The sequence below is a fragment of the Trichechus manatus genome, unplaced genomic scaffold (assembly GCF_000243295.1).
Source record: "Trichechus manatus latirostris isolate Lorelei unplaced genomic scaffold, TriManLat1.0 scaffold00185, whole genome shotgun sequence".
NCBI lineage: Eukaryota > Metazoa > Chordata > Mammalia > Sirenia > Trichechidae > Trichechus > Trichechus manatus.
This window is the reverse complement of record NW_004444121.1, coordinates 4,552,193-4,571,019: the sequence shown is the minus strand read 5'-3', so window position 1 is coordinate 4,571,019 and position 18,827 is coordinate 4,552,193. Positions and strand designations below refer to the sequence as shown.

General features: G+C 61.9%; 3 protein-coding genes across 3 annotated transcripts in view; 1 reads left to right on the top strand and 2 right to left on the bottom strand.

Annotated features, from left to right (window-relative positions):
• Nucleotides 1-585, bottom strand: part of SCX (scleraxis bHLH transcription factor) — a 3,079-nt gene extending 2,494 nt beyond the window's left edge. Inside the window, exons 1-2 of the mRNA XM_012558759.1 lie at nt 362-585; nt 13-176 (exon numbers count right to left, since the gene is read on the bottom strand). Of these exons, the coding sequence (XP_012414213.1) occupies nt 13-176; nt 362-585 (388 nt within the window). The remainder of the gene's footprint in view (nt 1-12; nt 177-361) is intronic.
• The window catches only part of BOP1 (BOP1 ribosomal biogenesis factor), a 22,609-nt gene extending 18,786 nt beyond the window's left edge, over nt 1-3,823 (top strand). Inside the window, exons 5-17 of the mRNA XM_023741618.1 lie at nt 639-793; nt 883-1,000; nt 1,074-1,175; nt 1,326-1,538; nt 1,616-1,777; nt 1,874-1,954; nt 2,079-2,148; nt 2,232-2,364; nt 2,441-2,621; nt 2,719-3,007; nt 3,088-3,172; nt 3,267-3,374; nt 3,467-3,823. Of these exons, the coding sequence (XP_023597386.1) occupies nt 639-793; nt 883-1,000; nt 1,074-1,175; nt 1,326-1,538; nt 1,616-1,777; nt 1,874-1,954; nt 2,079-2,148; nt 2,232-2,364; nt 2,441-2,621; nt 2,719-3,007; nt 3,088-3,172; nt 3,267-3,374; nt 3,467-3,620 (1,851 nt within the window). The 3' untranslated portion in view covers nt 3,621-3,823. The remainder of the gene's footprint in view (nt 1-638; nt 794-882; nt 1,001-1,073; nt 1,176-1,325; nt 1,539-1,615; nt 1,778-1,873; nt 1,955-2,078; nt 2,149-2,231; nt 2,365-2,440; nt 2,622-2,718; nt 3,008-3,087; nt 3,173-3,266; nt 3,375-3,466) is intronic.
• A 142-nt stretch (nt 3,824-3,965) lies between these two features.
• MROH1 (maestro heat like repeat family member 1) overlaps nt 3,966-18,827 on the bottom strand; it is a 62,756-nt gene continuing 47,894 nt past the window's right edge. The window contains exons 29-43 of the mRNA XM_004387396.2: nt 18,591-18,726; nt 18,370-18,482; nt 18,021-18,173; nt 14,919-15,073; nt 11,649-11,814; nt 10,895-11,091; nt 6,976-7,113; nt 6,482-6,596; nt 5,924-6,070; nt 5,604-5,792; nt 5,106-5,261; nt 4,902-5,036; nt 4,697-4,799; nt 4,552-4,617; nt 3,966-4,051 (exon numbers count right to left, since the gene is read on the bottom strand). Of these exons, the coding sequence (XP_004387453.1) occupies nt 3,966-4,051; nt 4,552-4,617; nt 4,697-4,799; nt 4,902-5,036; nt 5,106-5,261; nt 5,604-5,792; nt 5,924-6,070; nt 6,482-6,596; nt 6,976-7,113; nt 10,895-11,091; nt 11,649-11,814; nt 14,919-15,073; nt 18,021-18,173; nt 18,370-18,482; nt 18,591-18,726 (2,055 nt within the window). The remainder of the gene's footprint in view (nt 4,052-4,551; nt 4,618-4,696; nt 4,800-4,901; nt 5,037-5,105; nt 5,262-5,603; nt 5,793-5,923; nt 6,071-6,481; nt 6,597-6,975; nt 7,114-10,894; nt 11,092-11,648; nt 11,815-14,918; nt 15,074-18,020; nt 18,174-18,369; nt 18,483-18,590; nt 18,727-18,827) is intronic.

Below are 18,827 nucleotides of genomic sequence, written 5' to 3'. Positions count from 1 at the left end.
GGGGGCGAGGGCCTTGGGGCCCCCGGCTGTGCTCCATCTCATTGGGCCCCTCCCCCACGTGGCTACTGTTGCAGGAAGTGGCCGCCTGGGCAGCGGTCCCCGAGCTGGGCGGAGTGAGGTGGTGGTGGCTGGCAGGGCTTCGGCCAGGAATGTGTCCAGGAATGCAGCTGCTCGGCCTGCCGGGGGCAGTGCAGGGGGTGGGGGGCAGGGCAAGAGGGTCTGGGGAGAGTGGGAGGGGGCAGGACCGGGAGGCTGGAGGGCTGGGAGCAGGACTGGTGGGCAGGGGCCCGAGTGCCCGCAGGGCAGTGCCAGCGGCAGCTGCCTCCTGTCCAGCCCAGCATCCCTGCCCTGTGGCTGCCACCTCGCTGCCTCAGGGCCCCGCCAGGGGAGGGAGCCCACGGGCGATGAGGTCACCTTGTCTGTGGCTGCCCAGAGCCCTGGCCAAGGAATCTGGCGGCGGGGGAGGCGCGGGGCTGGCACCACTTCAGTGGAAAATGTGAAGGTGCACTCCGGCGCCTCTGAGGCCGGGTGGGGGCAGCGCCGGCTGCCGTGCCACGTCAGACCTGGGGCAGCGGGAGGGCACATGCAGGGTCAGGGTCGGGGTCGGGCTGACACAGGTTGCCCCCCGCCCACTGCAGGACATCCGGAACACTGTGGGCAATGTGCCCCTGGAGTGGTACGCGGACTTCCCCCACGTGGGCTATGACCTGGATGGCCGGCGCATCTATAAGCCCCTGCGCACCCGCGATGAGCTCGATCAGTTTCTGGACAAGATGGATGATCCTGATTACTGGTGGGGCCGGGCCCGGGGCGGGGGGCCAGGCAAGGTGGGAGGGCCCCGGGGGACAGGGCTGTCTGACCAGGTGGGTGGTCTGCCCCCAGGCGCACAGTGCAGGACCGAGGGACGGGCCGGGATGTGCGGCTGACGGACGAGCAGGTGGCCCTGGTGCAGCGGCTGCAGAGAGGCCAGTTCGGGGATGTGGGCTTCGACCCTTATGAGGTATGTGGCCGGGTGGCAGCCCCAGGGGCAGGGACACCTGGCAGGGCCCTGGCCTACCCATGCTTCCCCCCAGCCAGCTGTGGACTTCTTCAGTGGGGACACCATGATCCACCCGGTGACCAACCGCCCTGCCGACAAGCGCAGCTTCATCCCATCGCTTGTGGAGAAGGAGAAGGTGCGTGCAGCGCCCCCCTGCCCGTGCTGACCCCCTGACCCCAGGGTGTGGCCCCCCACCACGGTGGGTGGGCCCTCCACTCCTACCCTGATCCTAGGGTGTGGCTAACCCCCAACCCTAAGGGGGGGCCCCGCCGCTATCTGTGCCCAGGTCTCTCGGATGGTGCACGCCATCAAGATGGGCTGGATCCAGCCTCGCCGGCCTCGTGACCAGGCCCCTAGCTACTACGACCTGTGGGCCCAAGAGGACCCCAACGCTGTCCTGGGGCGTCACAAGATGCACGTGCCCGCCCCGAAGCTGGCGCTACCAGGCCACGCTGAGTCGTACAACCCTCCTCCTGAGTACCTGCCCAGTGAGGAGGAGGTGGGCCTGATGCTGAGGTGGGGGCGGGGGCGGGGGCCCTGGGTACTGCACCCCGGGCTCATCTCCTGCGTCCACAGCGCCTGGCTTGGGAGCAGCAGGAGCCTGGGGAGAGGAAGCTCAACTTCTTGCCGCAAAAGTTCCCGAGCCTGCGGGCTGTGCCCGCCTACAGCCGCTTCATTCAGGAGCGCTTCGAGCGCTGCCTCGATCTCTACCTGTGTCCCCGACAGCGCAAGATGCGGGTGCGTGGCTGGGGTGGGCGCGTGGCAGGGGTGGGCCCTGGGGTGGGCGTGGGGGGGGGGTGTGTGCGCCATGACCGGGTACCCTCCCTGCCTCAGGTGAACATGGACCCCGAAGACCTCATCCCCAAACTGCCTCGGCCGAGGGACCTGCAGCCCTTCCCCACCTGCCAGGCCCTGGTGAGCACAGGCGGGGGTGGGGTCTGCAGGGGCCTGCTCAGCAAGGGGGATGGGGGGCCTGCTCGGTGAGGGCGATGGGGGGGCCTGCTGGATGGGGCCTCATCCGCAGCTCCCTCCTCTGCAGGTCTACAGGGGCCACGGCGACCTGGTCCGCTGCCTCAGTGTCTCTCCGGGGGGCCAGTGGCTGGCTTCAGGTAGGCCCAGGGTTGGTGGCAGCCCTGGGGGGCAGGGGAGAGGCAAGGGGCCGCTCGCTGAGGGCCCCCTCACCTGTGTCTAGGCTCAGACGACAGTTCGGTGCGGCTCTGGGAGGTGTCCACCGCCCGCTGCATGAAGACTGTGCCTGTGGGGGCCGTGGTGAAGAGCGTCGCCTGGAACCCCAACCCTGCCGTCTGCCTGGTGGCTGTGGCTGTGTGCGTGGGGGCTGGGGGAGGGGAGGATCTGGGCCTGTGGGGGTGGGAGGAGCTGAGGGTTGTGTGTGGCTCATAGGGAGGATGCTGTGCTGCTGCTGAACCCAGCCCTGGGGGACCGGCTGGCGGTGGGCGGCACCGATCAGCTGCTGAGTGCCTTCAGCCCGCCGGAGGAGCCGGCCCTGCAGCCCGCCCAGTGGCTGGAGGCCACAGACGAGGAGCGCCAGCGTGGCCTGCGGCTGCGTATCTGCCACAGCAAGGTGCGGGGAGGGGCGGGGGTTCGTGGGGGGTGGGGTGCGGGCCACGGCGGGTAGCGAGGGGCTGGGCGGCCGGCTCAGCCCACCTCCCTCCCTGCAGCCAGTGACTCAGGTGGTCTGGCACGGGCGCGGAGACTACCTGGCCGTGGTGCTGGCAACTCCGGGCCACACGCAGGTGCTGATCCACCAGCTGAGCCGGCGCCGCAGCCAGAGCCCTTTCCGCCGCAGCCACGGGCAGGTGCAGCGCGTGGCCTTCCACCCCTCCCGGCCCTTCCTGCTGGTGGCCTCCCAGCGCAGTGTCCGCCTCTACCACCTGCTGCGCCAGGAGCTCACCAAGAAACTCATGCCCAACTGCAAGTGGGTGTCCAGCCTCGCCGTGCACCCGGCAGGTGAGGACGCTGGGTGGGGAGCCGGGGGTGGAGGGCCGGGCGAGGACTCTGGGACCCCATGCCCCATGCTCTGCCCGTAGGTGACAACATCATCTGTGGCAGCTATGACAGCAAGCTGGTGTGGTTCGACCTGGATCTCTCCACCCGCCCCTACAAAGTGCTGCGGTGAGGGCGGGGCAGATGAGGGGGGGTAGGATGGGGCATGGGTGGGGGCACCTCCGTCTGCCGCTCTGAGCCCATCAGCTCCTTCCCCCACCAGGCACCACAAGAAGGCTCTGCGGGCCGTGGCCTTCCACCCCCGGTACCCGCTGTTCGCATCGGGCTCTGATGACGCCAGCGTCATTGTCTGCCACGGCATGGTGTACAAGTGAGGGCCCCTCCCCTTCCCCAGGCGGCCCCTCCCCGCGGGCGGCCCCTCCCACGTTGCCCCCCAGGCTCTGAGCTCCCTTCTCTCCACAGCGACCTGCTGCAGAACCCACTGCTGGTGCCCGTGAAGGTGCTCAAAGGCCACGTGCTGACCCGAGGCCTGGGCGTGCTCGACGTGGCCTTCCACCCCACCCAGCCCTGGCTCTTCTCCTCAGGTGCTGACGGCACCCTCCGCCTCTTCACCTAGCGCCCCAGCCCAGTGCTGGGGGGGGGGAAGGGGGACAATACAGCTCTTTGTCACCACTGCCTGGGTGCTGACCCTTCCCTCGGCCCGAGCGTTCCCACGTGGGACCGTCGGGGCCCTGCTCTTCAGCCCATGCCCCCAGGGCACCCCAGAAGGACAGACCAGGTGTCGGCCCCCCACAGCACTGCTGGGGGGCTCATGGCTTTATTGAGAAATGAAAGAGCACACGGGAACTGCCGTCCACCGAGGGGGTGCTCCCTGGCAGTGCCTGGCCCAGGAGGCCTGGCTGCTCCCCACCCCAGGCAGGGGTCCCGCCAGGGGAGGGCTAGGGGGACGGGCTGGCTGGCTTTAGGCAAACTTCACCAGGCGGCCCAGCGTCTCCGCGGCCTTCATGCGTACTGTGGGCGCAGGGTCCTTCAGCAGGAGCTGGAGCGCTGGGTGGGGACAGAGGGCAGCGGCCATGCCTGAGCCGTGGGTCCCCAAGGGCCCCACCTGGCCCTCCTGCCCTGACTCCCCTGGGCAGGGTCCCACCCCAGTCCAGGGCACAGTGGTGCCTGCGCGTGGGGCCTCACCACCCTCCAAACAGGCCTCTCTGCCGGGAGAGCTCGGGAGCCAACGGAAAGATAATTTTTCCTTTTTTAGTGTTTTTTAAGCTCTTTTGGAACAGTTAGGAAGTTTCCGTGAATTACTAGAGACGATGAGGTCACCAGTGACAGGGAAGAAAATCCTTGAAATCCAGGAAAATCACTTAGCTCCCCCTGGTGCCCCCGGGGTCAGCAGGGCCCAGCAGGGCAGACAGGTTGGGGACTCGAGGACCACCCCTTGGGCCCCGGGGTTGGGGGGGGAGTGGGAGGAGGGGTGGTCCACATGTCTGGTGCCGGGGAAGGGGGAGGAGGGGGCTGGCGGGCAGCTTGGGGAAGGCCCGCCCGCTCACCAGCTATGAGCTGCTCCAGGTCCACCTGATGTCGGAGCTCCCTATCCGCGTGCAGCACCAGGAAGCCTGTGGTGGGAGGCGGGCCAGGTCAGGGCAGGCGGGCTCCAGTGGGCCAGGGTGGGCGGGTGGGCTCCGGGGCACTCACCCATGAACATGGGGGCGGTGGCCCGCACATTCTCCCAGCTGCTCTTGAAGTAGAACAGGTTGGTGCTCACCAGGCGGCCCAGCAAGTCAGGGAAGTGGTGCATCTGCGGCAGAGGCCGTGAGTCCTGGGCCCACCCCCTGGCCCTGCTGTCCGCCCTGCCTGGCCCACCATCCCCTGGCCTGTTGCCCAGCCCGCCCCACCTCACCAGGTGCTTGCAGGTGGTGTTGAGGAATTCACCGAAGTGCAGGCTGCGGCCATCCTGCAGGTGTTTCTCGAAGGCGGCCGTCAGCTCCTCGCAGGCCAGGTTGGGGCCGCACATGCGCAGAGCAAACCTGCAGGCCTGTGGAGCACTGCGCTGAGCCCCCTGCCCCGGCTGCCCCCTCCCGCCCCACCCCACCCGGCAACTCACGCCAACCACAGTGGCCTGGGGGTCACGTAGGTGCAGCAGCAGGGGTCCCAGCGCGCTGACGGTCTGCTCCAGGAACACATCCTCACAGTCCCCATGGCAGGCCTTGTTGAGGTGTCCAAAGAGGCAGATAGATGCCCGCCGGAACTCCACCTTCTCCTGGGGCAGCAAGGTGTCCCCATGCAGCCACTGTGACCAGCCAGCCCTCACCACCCTCCCTGCTGTGAATGCTATCCCCACCTGAGAGTGGGAGGGGCAGAGGCTGGAGATTCAGGACAGAAAGGTGGCAGTAGGGGACCCTCAGCCCGCCTCTAGAAGGTCCGGCTGGCAGCCCGGGGGAGTGGATAGGGAGAGTGCCAGAGGTGCCACCCAGTGTGGGGGTCAGGAGGAGGGGATGGTGGAGGCCACTCCTGGGAGCAGGGCAGGGCTTGGGGCTCTGAAGACAGCAGCTGGAGCTGGCCTAGCTGGGGTGAGGATGTCCCCTCGCCCTGCCCCGCCTACACTGTCAAAGAAGGGCCGGATGCGGATGGCGGTGTGCAGCAGCACTGAGCGCAGGTCCCACGGCTCCACCAGGTCCAGCAGCCTTGCCAGGCCCACCATGGCCTCCAGGGCCACCAGACTGTGCAGGTCGTCTACATCGTCCAGCCCACCAATCAGGGTTGTCAGGAGCTGGGGGCCATGGGTCCGAACCTGAGAACCAACACGCACTCAGGGTCCTGGGTCCCCCAAGCTCAAGACCCCACCCATGCCCATGCATACCCTGCCACCACCCACACCCGGGCCTCTTCAGGTGCCCTTAGCAGAGCCAGTGATGGACCCACTTTGTCAGGGGAGCCGGAGGCCAGGTTGGCCAGTCCGCGGAGCACCAGCCGCCGCACACTGGCGCACATGTCCTTCTGCCGCACAGCCAGGTTGTCCAGCAGCGTCTCCAGAAGCATCAGGTCATTCACCACGTTGCTGCTGAGCAGCTGGAGACAGAGGCATGGTGACCCCAGGGGCTCCCTGACCAGCCTTGCCCAGAATGCCCTGGGAGCATTATACGAGTGGGTGCAAGGACAGGTCTGCAACCAAGGCCTGCGACGTGAGAAGGCGACGAGACAAGCCAGCAGGGAGGCCTGTGCTGACCCCCACTTCAGGCTGCACACCTAGGTCCCCCCGAGCTCCCGACCCCAGCTCCTTCTAGCCCCCCTGCTGTGGCCCTGGGACACAAGTGGCAAAGCACTTCCACAGGGACCTGTGTGCTGTGCGCCCTGCCGAGTGACCCCCCTCCGCCAGGCCTGGCCGCCAGCTGCAGATCCTACGGAGGCAAGGTGGTGGATGGAGGCATCCTGCACCCTCGCCCAGCAACTCCCTCATGGGACCGCCCCCACGGGCCTCACCTCTGCCAGGAAGGCCGTGGAGGTGACCCGCTGGATCTCGTATGCGCTGCTCTGCGTGGAGATGAGGGCCTTCATTACCAGTGGCAGCCGGGGGCCTGCGTGCTTCGCCATAGCCCTGGAGGGGGGCGGGGGTGTCAGAGGGCTGGGCTGCTGTCTACCCTGCCCCATCCATGCTCTCCCAGGGCCTGGTGTCCCAAACCCCACCTTCATGCTGAAAGGTGTGGCAGCGCCTCACTCCTGTCCATGAGCCCCACCCTTCAGCTGCCAGGCTGTGTCTTCCTCTTGCTCAGACACGCACCCCACCTCCAGCTTGCTGGGGGTCTGCGGGAGTCTCATCTCTCACCGCCATCCCTGACATTCCACATGGGACCACATCTGACCTACCACTGTGCTGGGACAAGGCCCCATGCTGGCCTGGCTCCCCCCAGGCCAAGAGCAGTTGAGCATCCCCCACCCCTCTGGTCCTGGGCCTTCCTGGGTATCCCCCGCTTCACCTGGCCAGCCGAGTGACACCCTCCTCGTGCCCCTCAGAGGTCCTCAGCAGCTCCCAGCCACCCTCCAGCTCCAGGTGCCGCACCACGTCCTCGCTGCCGCCCCTCAGCAGCATGGCCTGCAGCGTGTCCACTGCAGAGCTGTGGGGACACCTCGCTCAGCTCCGCTGCACCCCCCCCACCCCCACGTTCCCCAGCATCCCGTTCCCGGCCTAGGCCAGCGTTCAGGGAGCAGGTTCCAGGTGCAGCTTGGAGGCCCTGGGCATACCCCCCAGTGAGAGCCCCCCTTCCAGAGGGGTAGCGAGGAGTTAGAGGATATTTGCTCCTGGGCACAAGTCCAAGGGGGTGCCAGATGAGGCCTCCATGAGGGCAGCGGGGGGTGGGGGGTGCCGCAGATTAGATCACCTCTTGGCGCTTGTTACCCTCCCTCCGCCTCTGCCTCCTTCCCACCAAGAAGGGCCCTTTGTGAGCCACCAGGAGAGGGGCTTGCGGGGTTGCCTGCGGTGGCTCAGCTGTCAGGTTCCGAAAGCAGGCAGAGCGGAGCCACCTGCCACAGCAGCATCCTGGCTCCTGGGCACAAGTCATGACCCCCTGACCCAGGTTCTTGTCCAGGTCCCAGCCTGTGCTGACCCCCCAACCTGGCCAGACAGGGTGCCCAAGGATGCGGAGGGCTGCAGAGCTGGGGGCTCAGGCTCCAGCGTGTGTGGACACAAATGGGGCTTGGCGGCCGGCGGCCCCCACATCAGGCAGCCCTGGGGAGGGGCAGTGGGTGCCAGGAAGAGGATGCAGCAGTCACCCACAGGTGGTGGCAGTGCACTGGGCACCAGCCCAGGTGGGGACAGGGACAGCTGGGACTTCCTGGATATTGGCCAGCAGCTGTGACTCGCCTTCAAGTCTTTTAATAAAAAAATCAAGAAAAGAGAGAAAATGCCTTGCAGAAGTGCAGACCCCGCCAGGCTGCCTGGGCCAAGCACAGCCTGAGCTCGTCTGGCCGAGCCCCTCAGGGACTCAGAGCTGAATGGGACACAAGGGAGACGGCCGTGAGGGCACGGTCATGGGCCACAGCCAGGAGGCACCAGGTAACAGCCCTGGGGGAGCGTGGTGCAGCCTGGGGGCCGCTGTGCTGTCCACAGGGGTAGAGGTATGGCTTCACTGTCAGCCCCCCTGTGGGAGGTGGGGCCAATCTGGGCACCTGGTGTGCCTGCGCTGCCTCAGGGCTGCTGGCCCAGGCAGACATCTGCCTCCCAGCTTTTCTCCCAAGGACCTTGTCCTCCATGTTCTGCCCAATACTGCTGGTGCCCCCAGGGCCACTTCCACAGCCCCTGCCCCCACCCCCCGGCCTGGACACCTACGAGGTCTGTTCCTGCCCCTCAGACCTCGGGCTCTCCCACCTGCACAGCCGCGTCCACCCCAGGAGGGGACTGCAGGCGAACACACAAGAGACCCTGCCCTGCCAGGCTTATGGTCCGGGTAGGGGTGGGCTGAAAGACAGGAGGGGCTGGCCTTCCCCCAGGTGACTCCTGTGGGCCTCCAGGCTCCCCAAAGCCCCTCTGACTTCCTGCCCTGCCAACGAGCCAGGCCCTCCCACCCTCGCTGTCTCCCCCTGCAGGAGGAGCCAGGAGCTCTCCACACAGGAAATGAGTCTGATACTGTAGCCTCTCCAGGGCCTGTCTGGAATCCAGCGTCTGCCCCTCTCACAGATAAAGCCCTTCCCGGCTCAGCAGCCTGTGGGCGGGGCCAGGAGAGCAGCGCCCGCCCCGCTGTCCTGGGAGACCACAGCCCGGCAAGGCCCCCCTCTGGGAACAACATGTGTGAGGCCCAGGTGTGGACAGTGGTGCGGAGCGGGTGGGTTGGCTGGCCGCTGCCCTGGGCGTGAGGCAAAAGTGTGCCAGTGCCTCTGAGCAGCCCAGTGGGCAGGGCCTTGCCAGGGCAGGGGCGGGGGCGTCTGGGGAGGAGAGGGGGGTGGGCATAGGGTGACAAGTTTGGTTTGGGACCTCTGAGGTTCCACGGACTTTTAGTGGCAGAGCAGACGCCACCGGGGCCCTGTCCCGGGCAGAGGCAGATGCCGGCCGCCTCCTGAAGCCCAACGTCCTCACTGCTGCTGCCCCAGCCAGCACAGTCCTCAAGGACTGTGGGGACATCAGAGGGCAGCTGGTGGCAGCCACTGCCACAGCCCCGACCAAGTGTCGGCAGGTCCCACACTCCTGGGACTCCCCTCCCCAGAGAGGAAGACGAGGAACCCAGTGATCCCAGCCGGAGAGCCTGGTTCTGGCCTGGGTGGCCGCGCGTGCCGCAGGCAGAACTGCCCACGTGGGTCACGGGCGGGCTCCCTGTCCTGCACCGCCTGCTCTGACCGCGGGCAGGCTGCAGCCTCGGAGCTCGGTTTGGGCTCAGAGTGTGCTAAGAGTTCCGTGGAGGCCTCTCTTGCCATTCTACCTCCTGCCCAGTCTTTATGGGCTCGGCGTTTACAGTGTCCACTCTCCTGGTGAATCGCCTCCGGGCCGAGACCTAGACTCTGAAAACATCCCTGGTGGACACGGGGCCAGGTCCTCAGGGGCTCGTCCTCCACCCATGGGCCAGAGAAGGGCAGTGGGGTGCCTGGACGGAGTGTGGGCCTGGTATGCCTAGCGCTTGCGGCAGATGGAGCAGGCCCAGCGTCTGCCAGTTCCTGCTCACACCTCCTAGCCAGTCTGTGGAGAGCAGGGCAGGAAGTTCCAGACTGGTCCTGCATAGGGGCTGCCCCTTCCCCCCACACGTGTGCACACCCAGGCTGGATCCCAAGGTAGGCAGGGCCAGAGGATGAAGGACATATGGGGAGAGGCCATGGAGGCCAGGACTAATGGGCAGGGTACAGATGCCCTCAGCTGGTGGCACCACATACCCACCCGCCCTGGCTCCTGTCTAGGACCCAGCACCCACTCTGCAGAAACCACAGGGCCAAACCCATGAGGTATCTGCACAAGCTGGGATGGAGACTGAGCTGAACCACACCCTAATCCCAACAGGGTTGGGAGCCAGGGAGCTGGGGGAACTTGGGGGCTGAGGAGCCAGGGCCAGGGAGTCTGGGGGACCTGGGAGCCAGAAACAGGCCCAGCCGTGCAGGTCTCTGCTGAGTTTCCATCTGAAGTGGGGTTCTGAGTGTAGAAAGAGCCAGAACTGAGCTGAGCGGCTAAGGTTCCAGCCGTGGAGCCCTACACAGTGGCTCACCTCCCAGCAATGTCCTCTGCTGTAGGACAGCCAGCATACCCACGGGACAAGACACCCCACAAGGCTGGGGCCACAGCATGTCAACGCACCCCAGAATTCCCCACAGCTCTGACTCCCCGTGGAAAGTGGGGGCCTCTCTTCACCCCCCAACCAGGCGTGAGAGGCCAGAGAGCAGGGCCTGGGGAGCAGCCGAGGGGAGATCTTCACCTCTGGCACAGAAAGGGTGTGTGTGCACACCCCTCACATGCACTCACACACAAGCAGACACCACACATGCGCACCCCACACACGTGCACGCCCTCACACACGTGCACACCCACCACAGTGCATGCACACCACAATGCATGCACACCACAGATGAACACCCGCCACACACGCGCACACCCTCACACACGTGCACACCCACCACAGTGCATGCACACCACAGATGAACACCCACCACACACGCGCACACCCACCACACACGCGCACACCCACCACACACGCGCACACCCGCCACACACGCGCACACCCGCCACACACGCGCACACCCGCCACACACGTGCACGCACACCACAATGCATGCACACCACAGATGAACACCCGCCACACATGTGCACCCCCACACACACGCACGCCCTCACACACGTGCACGCACACCACAGTGCATGCACACACACACACAAGCCTGTGCTGACGACCATCGCCGTGGGCTGGGAGCTGAGGCCTCGTTTACCTGCAGGGGTCCAGGTTCCTGACGGCCGGAGGGGCGCCAGAACTCCTTCTCTCCTTGGCCTGCAGGTTCCGGGGCAGCTGGACCCCCACGGTGCAGCTGATGCGCAGCAGAAGTGCCACAAACAGCTCAGGGTAAAGCTCCAGCACCGCAGCCCCAGAGGCTGGAGCAGACAGGACCTCATACAGCGCACACGTGGCCTGGGGGGGGGACCCATCAGAGGTGGCACCCCAGCCTTCTCCAGCAGCAAAAGCTGGACCCAACAACCCCAGGGCCCTACTTGGCCTGCAGCCCCCACATGTCTGGAGGTCATGTTCGTCAGGGGAGTGAGAGGAACTGCCCAGCATGGGGGGCAGTGCCTGCCTCTGCGGGACAGGCCGCAGACCATCTGTTCTCGGCTCCTTGAGGGGTGGGAGGAGGAAATTTTCACAGCTGCTTTACTGCTTAAAAAGGGGCCAAGCTGGGTTTATTTTTTTTTCACAGGATAAAACGCAAAATGATCTCCCTTGGGGACGGACACCTGAGAGGCCTTTTACGAGCCTGGCTATGGAGCTTGCAGGCCTGACAGGCCCGGCGTTCCCAGGGGCAGCGGCCAGGTGCTGGCGGGTAGGCCCAGGCCGTTGTGGGGAGGGGCCCACTAACTCTACAAGGCCAGCCCCCGCTGCAGCCTCCTGGCCTACGATGACCCTGGGTGGGCTGGGCAGAGACCGAGGGGAGAGAAGGATGGTGCATGTTGGGGGCCCCCAGGTGCACTCACCGCGAGGGGCAGTAGGGTGGCCACGCGATCAGGAGCGCTGCTCAGCAGGAAGGCCCGGCTCTCCTTGAATGGGACATCCCTGCTCATCTTCTCCAGCAGCAGCCCCAGCACCTGCGTGGTGAGGCTGGGGTCCACGGCCAGAGCCCGCCAAAGGGTGCAGGTGTAGCTGTGGCGGACAGGGGACAGTCACCTAGAGGCGTGTTGGCATGACCCCACGCCATTCGGACATGCCCGCCAGACAGGTACTGGCCTCCTCTGACCCAGGGGTCTGCACACAGGTTGTCCTGGTGCTGAGCAGAGCAGGAGGGCAAAGACGGGAGAAAGGTCTGGGCCTGGACATGGAGGCCTCAGAGGCGCTGGCGGGAAGGGGGCCTTCTCTGCAGGGGGTGGGTCCATTCAGCCTCAGGGAACCTCTACAAATCACTTTATAAGAGCACTGAGCAGCCCATGGCCAAGAGTCAGGCAGACAGGGCAACAAGGCAACAAGGTGACGCAGATGTCACCAAGAAGAGGCAGCCCAGCGCCCTGCAGACATCGTTGCTGACATGGGAGCGGCCCTGCTCTGTGCACAGGAGGAACAAGGGAGAGATTCAGGGACAGACAGGGGATGTGGTCACAGGATGAGAAGGTCTAACACGGGTCTGACTGGAGGCCCAGAGGCAGCGGGGAGAGTGCAGCAGTGATCACAACTTGAGAGGAGAGGCTAAGAACCTTCCAGACCTGACTAAGACACAATACGCAGACTCAAGCAGCCAGCAGGGCCCAGGCCAAATAAAGAAAAGAAGTCCCCACAGACCCCTGCGAAGGCACAGGTCCCCACCAAGAGAAGCAGCGGCTTCCTTCAGAACGGTTAGGCTTGCAGCTGCTTTCCCAAGAGCAATGGTGGAGCCAGAAAATAATAAAACGCCACTTTAGATGGGCTAAGAAGGAACACTTGCCAAACTAGAATTCTAGACCCTGCAAAAACAGTATTCGAGAGTGATGGCAAAACAAAGACTTTCAGATAAACAAAAATGGAGAGTTTGTCACCCACACACCCTCACCTCAGGCAGAAGGAAAGTGATGGAGACCTGGGACCACGGACAAGGTGGTAAAATATGTGGACAAAGACACACACTCAGGATGGGGACGTGACCACTGGCTCACGTGTGTAGCACTGCCCGGCTCCCACCTGAGGATGTGCGGCTGTGTCTGCTGGGGCCACACTGACCTGCAGCCAGGGCAGGGCCCAGAACATGGTCCAGAAGGGCCCAGAGCAAACACCTCAGGCTCTGCGGACAGCCCTTCACTGTCTCTGCAGCTGGGCAATATGTAAACAGTGGGTGTGGCCACATTCTAACAAGACTTATTTATGGACACTGAAATCTGAATTACATATGATTTTCAAGAGTCATGAAATATTTTTCTTCTTTTTGATTTTTTTTTTTTAACCATTTAGAAACATAAAATCCATACTTGGCTTACAGGCTGTACACGAACAGGCAGTGGGCCAGATCTGGCCCAGGGCCGACGTTGGCAACCCCAGACCTATAGCAACTGTACTCCTCGTATGGATGCGAGAGACCAACAGAGGCTTCTGGCCACCGAGAGAATGCAGAAGAATGGCCAAAGCGTCGTTATCCCCAACGGCCCCAAAGCGGAAACCACCTAAATGTCCAGATACAGTGTGAAGTGCACAGAGCAACACTGCACGGCCCCGGGAAGGCGTCAGCAGCGGAAGTACGGCCTGGATGAGTCCATTTACACTGAGTCAAGGTCTGGTGACAGTGCCAGATGGTGCTGACCTCCCGGGGGCTTGGCTGAGGGGCACGGGGCGCCTCTCCCTGGTCAGGGCAGTGGGAACTCGCTGCACTCCGCCCTGCAGGTGAGTGGAGAGCAGAGCAAGTGGCAGCTATGTGGGCAAAGGACCCTGGACATCGAGTGCACAGCAGAGCAGTGATGAGTTTGTGGGCCAACCCGGCAATAGTAAGAGGGGTCAGGCACCTGGAGGCTGCGTGAGCACCAGACTTCACAGGTGACTGCACATGTGGTCATGTTGGGGCAGGGCAACCGCGAAAAGAAAAGAAGCAGAGGTGTGCGGAGTGGGAACAATAGAGTTATAAAGGCCCCTGGGTGGTACTCACGGTTCACTCAGATGCTAAACACAAGGTTGACGGGTGGAACCCACCCAGTGGCTCTGCGGATGAAACAGGCCTGGCGATCTGCTTCCAGAAAGATTACAGCCAAGAAAACCCTATGGGGCAGTTCTACTCTAACACATGGGGTCTCCCAAGACACAAATCAACAATAAAAACAAAATCAACAATAAAAATGTTATAAACAAATGCCCCGTTAGTCAAAATTTAAAAAGAGAGAGAGACCAGGTGAGACCAACAGAAAGCAGACGGTAAGACGGAGGACTTGAACCCGACACAGGAGCACACAGTACAGTGGCTCATGCTCTAAAGGAACGCATCCAGAACCCACGGCGACAGATCGGCTGGTAGGGCACCCCCGCGGACACACCAGGACAGGATGCAAACAGCGCCCTAGTGGACAAGAGCCACCACTCACCTGGGGGAAACGAGGGGTTTAAACGTGCAGGCGCCTGACAGTACAGCCTCAGAACACACAGCAACAAGACCCAACAAGGGAAGGAAGAGACCGCACGTGGTGAAAAATGTCAAGCCACAGCTGCAGGGGCCGAGTGGCGGCGTCTGACGCAGGGTCTCCGGGAGCTCACACGGCTACCCGCGGCTGGCCTCCCTCAGGGACTTGGGGGCCCAACGTGCCGACAGGCCAGGGCAGGCGGGGAGAGAGGCGGCCCAAGGAGCCAGGGGCTGCCCGAAGTCTTCCGGCAGAGGGCAAGGGGACTGAGTGGGCTAAGGGCAGGGTCAGCTGGACGGGGGGCAGCCACAGGGAGGGAGCTCAGAGGCTGGGGTGATGCCAGGGCTGCAGGTGGCCCATCCCTTGCAGTGTGCCAGGAAAGAGAGCACCGAGAGCTGACGTGACCCCAGTGTCCACTGCAACACAGCCGACAGAGAGGCCAGGGTGGCCTTGTGGCCACAGATGGGGCTTCAGGGGAGGCTAGACAGGGACAGCAGCCCCACTACCCGCCGGGTGGCCATAAGGGAGGGCCTGAGGATGGGGTGGGCTAAACCTCCAACGGCGCCTGATCCCCAGAGCCTGCTCTCCATGTGACCACCTGTCATCCCACACTTGGCCCAAGGTTTCCATGAAGAAAGGGGGTATCAGGGCAGGGCCTGCTGTCAAACAGCGGTGGGACCGTACCTGTCAAAGGGCAGAGGGCTGCCCAGCAGGCTGGACACAACAGCAGCACGGTGCCAGGAGGCCAGCAGGTACACACTGTGTTGGGCGGCCTTCAGGATGTGCTCCTCCTGGGTCTGCTGCAGCTTGGAGCGCAGCACGCTCACGATCTCAGGCACCTGCACAGGGCACATGATGGGCCACAGTCACAGCGGTCAGGGCGTGGCCTTGCCTGCCTCCTGATGACCCAAGCCCTCCCCCCAAGGAGGGACTTGCACTGGTCTACCAACAGCCCCCACACGGCCTCCCCACACTGACACGAGCTGGAGGGCAGGTAGGACAGAGGGGACTGATCCGTGGCTGAAGCCATATCTCAGTGGACAGTAAAGAGGCAAGGGACAGGATGGGACAGAGTGAAGCCTAGGCTGCCTAAGTCAGCCGGCCCTGGTTCTACAGGGACTCGACAGCCCCACCCTCGTGGGTACCCTGTGCCTGTAAGGTGCTGGCCTGGATTCTCCTGTCCCTACCACATGGCCGCACAGCTGGGAAAGACCAAGGTCTGGGGTGAAAACAGTCAAGATGGTCTCTGAGGTGTCTGACTTCCCCTTCCTTCTTGAAGGATATTTTCGCTGGGTATAGGATTCTGGGTTGACAATTTTGTTCTTCCAGCACTTGAAAAATGTGTGCCTCTTCCTTTGGGCCTCCATGGTTTCTCATAAAAAATCCACCGTCATTTGACTTGTTTTCCCCTTACCGGTAAGGTGTTGTTTCTCTTTGCTGTTTCAAAATTTTTATTTTATTTTTTCCCTCCAGCAGTTCGTTCTTTTAATTGTACTTTACGTGAAGGTTTACAGAACAAATAGTTTCTCTTTGAACAGTCAGTACACATACTGTTTTATGACGTTGGTTAACACTCTCCCTTCTCGACCTTGGAGGACCCCCCTTTTTTTTTTTTTTTTTGGTGAAAACATACATAGCCAAAGATATACCATTTCAAAAACTTCTACATGTACAATTCAGTGACATCGATTACGTTCTTCCAGCTGTGCTGCTATTCTCACTATCCTTTTCCAAATTATTGCATCACCATTGTCTTCAACTCACTGTCCCCTAGGCTTCCCATCAAACCTTTTGAGTTGCTGTTGTCAATTCGATCTCACATAGGTAATTCTTTTTTTGTTGTTGTTATTTAGATGAAGGTTTACAGAACAAAATAGTTTCTCATTAAACAGTACACATACTGCCCTATGACAATGGTTAACAACCCCACAACATGTCAACACTATCCTTACTCAAGCTTGGGTTCCCTATCGCCAGCTTTCCTGTCTCCTCTTGCCTTCTAGTCCTTGTCCCTGGACTGCTGTGCTTCATTAGTCCCATTTTGTTTTATGGGGCTGTCCAATTCCCAGCTGAACAGTGAACCTCAGGAGTGACTTCACTACTGAGCTAAAAGGGTGTCCGGGGGCCATACTTTTGGGGTTTCTCCAGTCTCTGGTAAATCTGGTCTTTTTGTGTGTTAGAATTTTGTTCTACATCCTTCTTCAGCTCTGTCCAGGACCCTCTGTTGTGATCCCGGTCAAAGCAGTCAGTGGTGGTAGCGGGGCACCATCTAGGTGTACTGGACTCAGGCTGGTGGAGTCAAAATTTTTATTTCTCTCTACTTTCGAGAAGTCTGACTCTGAGATGTCTTGCTGTGGGTTTCTTTGGGTTTATCCTGTTTGGGATTCACTCAGCTTTTTGAACTGGTAGGTTCTATCTTTTGCAAAATGTGGGAAATGTCTGACACTTTTTCAGCCACACGTTCTTTCTTCTCTCTTTCTGGGACTCTGATGACACTAATGTTGGATCTTTTGTTGTTGGCCCACGGGTCCTGGAGGCTCTGTTCATGTTATTTTTTTTATTGTTCAGACTGTGTACTTTTTATTGTTCTATTTTCCAGTTCACCGATTCTCTCTTCAGCCCTCCCTGTTCTGCTGCCGAGGCCCTCCAGGTAGTTCTAATCTGGGTTGCTGTAGTTTTCAGTTCTGTTCTATTCCCGTGCTGTGGCTTTCGACTTTCTTATTTGTTTCCAGTGTGCTCGCTGAAGCATTTTTACGATGGTGCTTCAAGTCCTTACCAGACAATTCCACCATCCAAGGCATCTTGGTGATGGTATAGGTTGATGGTATTTCTTGTTCAAGTGGATACTTTCCCGGTTCTTGGTGTGATGACACAAGGTGGACCCACCACATGTCCCACTTACATAACTGCCAAACAGGCCACACTGCCTGTGCCGCCCTTTGGGTATCCCTGGGAGGCCCGAGGGGCTTGCTGTGAAATTCCCAGGGTGTCCCTTGCAACAGGCTCGCCTTTCTGCTTCTGTGCTTAGATTCAGAACAAGTTCCCGCCCGCTAACAGAGACCATGAGCCTTTCCTGGCCGCCTGCCAGCAACTCACGTACACCCACTCTGCAGCCCCTAGTCTCAGAACCTCCATCCAAACCCAAACAGGCTTGGCCACCACTCCCCACCCCATGGTACCCAGAGGAGGTGTAGCACCTGTTTGGGAATCACTACAGCATGGTGGTGTAGTGGTTAAGAGCTATGGCTGCTAACCAAAAGGTCAGCAGTTCGAATCCACCAGGCACTCCCTGGAAACCGTACGGGGCAGTTCTACTCTGTCCTATAGGGTCGCTATGAGTGAGAATTGACTTGACGGCAACAGGCTTGGGTTTTTTTGGTTTAACCTCTGTTTTCAGACGGGAGAAAGATTTGTCCATATCAGGCCCTCGGGGCAAGGGAGCAGAGCAGGGAGGGTCAAATCCCAGCAGGGTCTGGAACGGCTGCCCCCCACCACCCCCATCAGGTCTGCCCCAGCCCGCATTTCAGTACTAAGCTGGATAATTTCATTATCCTTAAACATCCTGTGCTTCACCCATTCATCTTTCTTCTCCTCTCTCTGAACTGGACCTTATTATTTCATGGACTCTGGCCCTCACCCACCTCACCACCCCTCCAGCCCACCCCCCCGACTCTGGCCTAGCTCTGCCCCACTCTGCCCCTCTGCCTCTGTCCCTGCCCCACCTCCAGCCTGGACCTGCCCTTTGGCCCAGCCCCACCCCCTCGGCCCTCCCCGGTCCCTGCCTGCCTTCTCCAGCAGAACTGCGCCACGCTCTTTCAGCAGACAGTTGATCATGACCGTGGCAGCACGGGAGCAGTTCTTGTCAGGATCCCCCAGACCCTCAAACATGGTGAGCAGGAGGCTGATCAGCTGATCCGGTGGGAGGCGTTTCCCGATGATCTGGAAAGGGACGGTCGTGTCACAGACAGAAAGGACGGACAGAAGGCCTCGGTGAGACAGATACCAGAGTCAGCACCCGCAGACGCATGCCTCCCGCCACACGGGATCCCTGAGCTCCAGCCCAGTGCAGTCACGGGATGGTGTGGTGATGTCGGCCAGGTGTGCCCCCCAATCCCCGTGTGGAGGCCCGCAGCACCTGTGCAATGCTGTGGCATGTGTGGAAGAGCACAGTGAGATTGGGGTGCATGAGGCTGTCTTTGAGGGCCAGAAGCTGCTCGGCCACATCGTCTCGGTAGTCCCGGGCAAAGCCTGCAGAGACAGAAGGGCCAGGGTTGCTGAAGCCGCCAGCTGCCTACCCGTCACCCACCAGTCCACTGCCCTGGGTGCTCTGTGGACCCTACCCAGCCAGGGGCTCACCCTCGTAGCCCAGCTGGAGGTAGAGCAGCGAGTAGACGCAGCCCACGGCTTCCTGGCGGGTAGCCGGCCGTAAGTCGGCACAGCGCGGGGAGAAGAGGCCAACAAGGAGGCCCAGGTTGTGGAAGGGCACCAGTGCCTAGGATGGTGGAGGCCAAAAGGAGGAGCTGGGCTGTGTGAGCACTCGTTGGAGGTGGCACCAGCCTGCACCCCGCAACCCATGGGGACCACCTGCTGTAG